Source organism: Rhagoletis zephyria, unplaced genomic scaffold (assembly GCF_001687245.7).
Source record: "Rhagoletis zephyria isolate East Lansing unplaced genomic scaffold, Rhagoletis_zephyria_1.1 Rzeph_scaffold_02997, whole genome shotgun sequence".
Taxonomy (NCBI): domain Eukaryota; kingdom Metazoa; phylum Arthropoda; class Insecta; order Diptera; family Tephritidae; genus Rhagoletis; species Rhagoletis zephyria.
In genome coordinates this window covers 62759-67406 of record NW_016160081.1, presented here as the reverse complement: position 1 = coordinate 67406, position 4648 = coordinate 62759, and the positions used below count along the sequence as shown (strand labels likewise).

The window sequence follows — 4648 nt, the reverse complement described above, 5'->3', positions numbered from 1 at the left end:
GGAATGATTTTATTCATACTTACATACATAGGTACTTAATGCTAAATTTTCATTGCTAGCATACAAATTTTCCACCATTCCATCAGTGACATGGTCGCATTACTGATAAAATAAAGGCAGCGATTCGGGAAGCGAAGTAAATATGTATGTTGTGGCTAAAAATTTATGAAAATAAAATTGGCATGAGAAGTTTTAAAGCCTTAAATTTTTGTAAAAATTAATCTGTTTTATGCATATGGGGGTTAAAAAGCATACATATGTACATATCGAGCCCTAAACGCCAAAATAACGTAAGCGACACATATTGATGCAGAAATACATCTAGATGCTCTAGAAATATTTCTCCATAAAAAGAATACAAACTTTTTGAAAAACTGTCGCTCACGTTTTTTTGGCGTTTAGGTCTCGATATCTTTTATCGAAAAATTTAATTTCGCCTCTTTGAATCGCCGTTGTGAAATTTTATACGAACGTTGCCAAAATACTTACACAGTAAACATATTTTTTGTAACTCTGTTATTCGCTTTGTAGCTATCCTTCTTACTTAACTAAGTTACTAACTGCTAAGCTGCATTAATTTTTATTAAATTAAGTTCCTTGCCTTTGCAATTTTTAGAGTTAAAAAATTTTGAATTTCTACATTCTTACGCATAATTAGCTATACAAATACACAATTTACACCTTAAAAAGTAATTTTGAAGTACGCAAAAATATTTACAAAAAAAAAAACAAAGGAATGCTGAAAAACTGGTAATATTTTTAAGAATAAAATTATAATTTGCTTAAATTATAAGGAAGGAAAAAACGAAGATTTATCTAGTAAGCCTTCAGAAGACTCAATAAATCCTATGGTTATCACCGCGTTATGCCGGTACTTAATCGATTGGAAAATAAAATAATCACTTTCCTTTATTAACTAGTCATTAATTATTATTATTTTTTTTGTTTTTATTCCAGACTACGGAAAATTCGAAGCTATCTGCCTCGAACAACTCCTCTACAAGGCTATGCAAGTGTCTCCACAACGTTTTTCCCGCCCGCTCATCTAACGATAATTATCACCCATACGACAACGTTTACTCTGCGCCGGATTCTCGCCCATATCCAGGCTCTCATTGTCACTGTCCATTGTCTCGCTGCAGTCGCCGTCCGGTTCGCCACCGCCCATAATATCCTGTTTCCGTTTGGCGGTTGCCATTTCCGCGGCATGTTTCTTGCGCCACTTGGTCCGTCGGTTCTGGAACCAGACCTGCAATCGAGTAGAGAGAAGAAAACGAAAATTGTGGAATTAGTAAAAGTTAAAGGTGGAAGCAGGAGGTGAGAATAAAATTTAATTTTAACTTAATTACTACACATGTGTAAAAGAGATTAGGGTAGCAGTTCGAGCAAAGGTTGTTTTCGCCAAATTCAGAAGTGAAATATTTAAAGTTTTCTATGTAAGCAATTAAAAGTGGGCAACGACAGCCCTGAATGTACATGTACGTTATTTGCCAATAGCATGCAGACGCCCTTTTTTCGAAAGCTACTTTCGTCAACTTTAATGTCGAGAAAACGACATTGAAAAACTCGATGATGACGTTGGTAGCCTACCTACTCACTCCCACACAACAAGCTGATGCGCGCGTCCATGGTTGACGACGTCAGTGATGGTAACATGTGTAAAGTCATTAAGTCGATGCTGGCATTAAAGCGTTTACCAACACATAAGTATTTACAAAATAGTACCCTGCCGAACGACAAGACAAGGACATGCAGGACATGGCGAGGTACGAGTTTGCAGCAGAGCGAGCGCGTTTTTTGTGTAGTGCAACACAAGTGGCACAGTTGCTACACTTGCGGCAGGCATATTCACCACCCCATAAGCAGCATAATCAACGCCGGTTAACCCTCAATTAAGAGAAAATAAAGCACCAAAAGGATCGGAGTGGGGCGCAAAAACAAAGCAGCAGCGTGTGGAAGGTGGCAAGCGAAGGAGGGTGCACATTTGGGAATGCTTAGCCAAAACCATGACTAACAAAATTCGGTTGCGCTTGCGACCATGAAGGAAACGAGTATACTTTGAAGAGCAGCAACAGCAGCAACACTGACGACCTTAATAGTATGGCATTCAACATATGTTGCCGCCAGCCGCACATAAAATAGGAAGGCTGGAATTGTATGGACAGCTGAAAAACGGGCTCACTTTGGCTATCATGTCTCATTGTGTCATGTAAAGTATGGACTGTGCGTAAGCTTTTGTGGCAGCCACAATGAGCTGAAAAAGCACTAACTCAAGCAGTGTATGTTGCACGTTTGTGAGCTCATTGAGCGCCTTGAATGACGGTGCTGACGACATAATTTGCTTAGCAAAAGTAGCGGCCAAGCGAATGAAGCGCGTACAACTTTTCGCTTTGCAACCGTTTACTCGTAGTTGTAGGTTGTGTGGTGTGGAGGCTGCCTTGGTTTAGGTTGTCGTTTTTGATGCTGCCTGCTACTTTTGGCGGTCATTAACACACTTTTGTGCAAGACAATTCACTGCCCGAGCGTCATTAGCCAACAGCAGCAGCAGTTGCTTTACCGGAAGCTCATGCCCCGATTTCCGTTTCAACTACCCATTGACTACTTAGTTTGCTGCCTTGCTTTGTTTTGCTTTGCTTACGAGTTTATGGCCGCCATCTGTTGCCTGTTGTGATGTGGTTACAATGCAGCGGTTAATTACTTTTCAAAGTTTTAAAAATTGTGGGTGGGTCGGGGTATAACCTTTGACGTTTAAAAATACAACTTTGGATTCTTAATGGGATGTTTACAGCTTTGAACTGATTTTTTTTTTGTTAAGTGGCCGCAAGATAAAATGATAGAGTATATGCATCACGATTTTGTCTCAATATTTTTTATACATATTAGTTCACACACTTATCGAATTTTTCTCTACCAGACTGCTTGTATAGCCCATCGTAGCCACAAAACCCGAAAAATTCACACTCACCGTTTAGTGGACCAAAACGAAAGATGTTGAAAAGATAATCTCCATACGAGACACAGATAGAAAGCATCGGAAAAACCAATATGAAGTTGAGAAAATAGCAAAACCATGATGCAAACAGAATACACATGGATACAGATGTAGATATTTATTCCAAAATAAAGCGAAAGCTTCTCTGCGCGAGCCTGAAATACCCAACCACTTAAGGCAATATACTCGTATGTTATACACTTGTATCTATATGAGTTACAGATGTCTGTCTGTACATAGTATATCTGACTCAGAGATTTTTTGGCCACAGCTGTTGCCACAAAATAATGACCATGAAAAGCATCCTTAATGATGCCATCTAATGGTGTGTTGGCTTTGCTGCTGTGCTTCTTCATTTCGCAGTAAAAGCTGCTGCATCATTCCTTGCGTAGCCTCTCGAAAGCCATGCCTCTATTGCGAAGGCGGTGAAGCCAACAACGCCGTTATGCTGGCGCTGAGTTTGGCATTTTTTGCAACTGCTTGCTGGCAACATTTGTGCTCCGTATAAATATGCGTGTATGAATGAAAATGGCTTGTTGAAAATGCAATATATGTACATTTAATACATTTTGCAGCTTATTTCGTCATACACACACACATACACATTTGTATTCCCACGTAGATGTACATATGCCGCCATAGAATCTCAGTCAATGCCACTTTTCTCATAATATCTTTCTTTTAATTCTCTTGTTGTCATAAAGAAAATTAATTACATTTTTATTTGTGCATAATGCGGCATATAATAATTACACAAATGTGCAAATGAAGTTGTAAATTATGAAAGGAATATGTTGCTATGGCTAATTAAATGCAGGTTGTATTGCTATTGTCCTCCATTTGAGCGATTGGCTCTAGAAAGGTTTGGTTTGGAGAATATAATAACAGTAAAAGGGACTTGTTACTCATGTGCCATTTAAGGGGACATATCGACGGCTGAGTGGGAGATCGATCAATCTCAGGTAAGGAACGCCTCAGAACTTTAGGCCTGACTTCGTGGCTTTTTTCTGGCCTATTTTACTTAAAATATGTATAATAAAATGCGGCTTGGAACTATAAATATAAGTACCAATTTAAGCTTAAGAAAAATCTTTAATATTTCTAGAACTTCTTTTTACTATTCAGATATTACAGCGACCTTGCAAAGTACCATTTCTTTGAGGAAATACTTTCTTAGCTTTTTAAAAAATAATAATTAGAAATTTGAAATTTTAAACTGTAATTGTGTACTCTGATGCAGAATGTGTTAAAATTTTTGAAATTTTCTTATCTTAAGCTGAACTTCTTTTTACATACATAGATATATTCAAAACGATCTGTCTGCAGCTAAAAATTAGATTACCATTCAAAACTCCACCTAAGACTTAACTTTCATCGATGATGTTAATGCTGGACTTCTATATCGCTTGACAGAAGGATTACCTATTGAATATCAAAATAAAAATTTGCAGGGGGATCTGGCTTCTTGTGGATTGGGCCAAGTACACTGAGACTCCAATCTCCGGGCATGTATTCATCAGACCAAATTCTGTTTAATAGCAGGTACCTGAGCTCGACCAGCTCTTCGCCGCCGGATTTTAACAGCTCGGCCGGTATACTGGCACTTCTTTTTTCTATAGAAGGCTAGAGCAGGAGCACAAATCTGCACACTTAAAC

At 38.3% G+C, this 4648-nt stretch overlaps 1 protein-coding gene across 1 annotated transcript in view; it reads right to left on the bottom strand.

Annotated features, from left to right (window-relative positions):
• Positions 1-336: 336 nt before the first annotated feature.
• The window catches only part of HGTX (HGTX homeodomain transcription factor), a 54029-nt gene continuing 49717 nt past the window's right edge, over positions 337-4648 (bottom strand). The window contains exon 4 of the mRNA XM_017622968.1: positions 337-1249. Coding sequence (XP_017478457.1) covers positions 1046-1249 — 204 coding nt within the window. The 3' untranslated portion in view covers positions 337-1045. The remainder of the gene's footprint in view (positions 1250-4648) is intronic.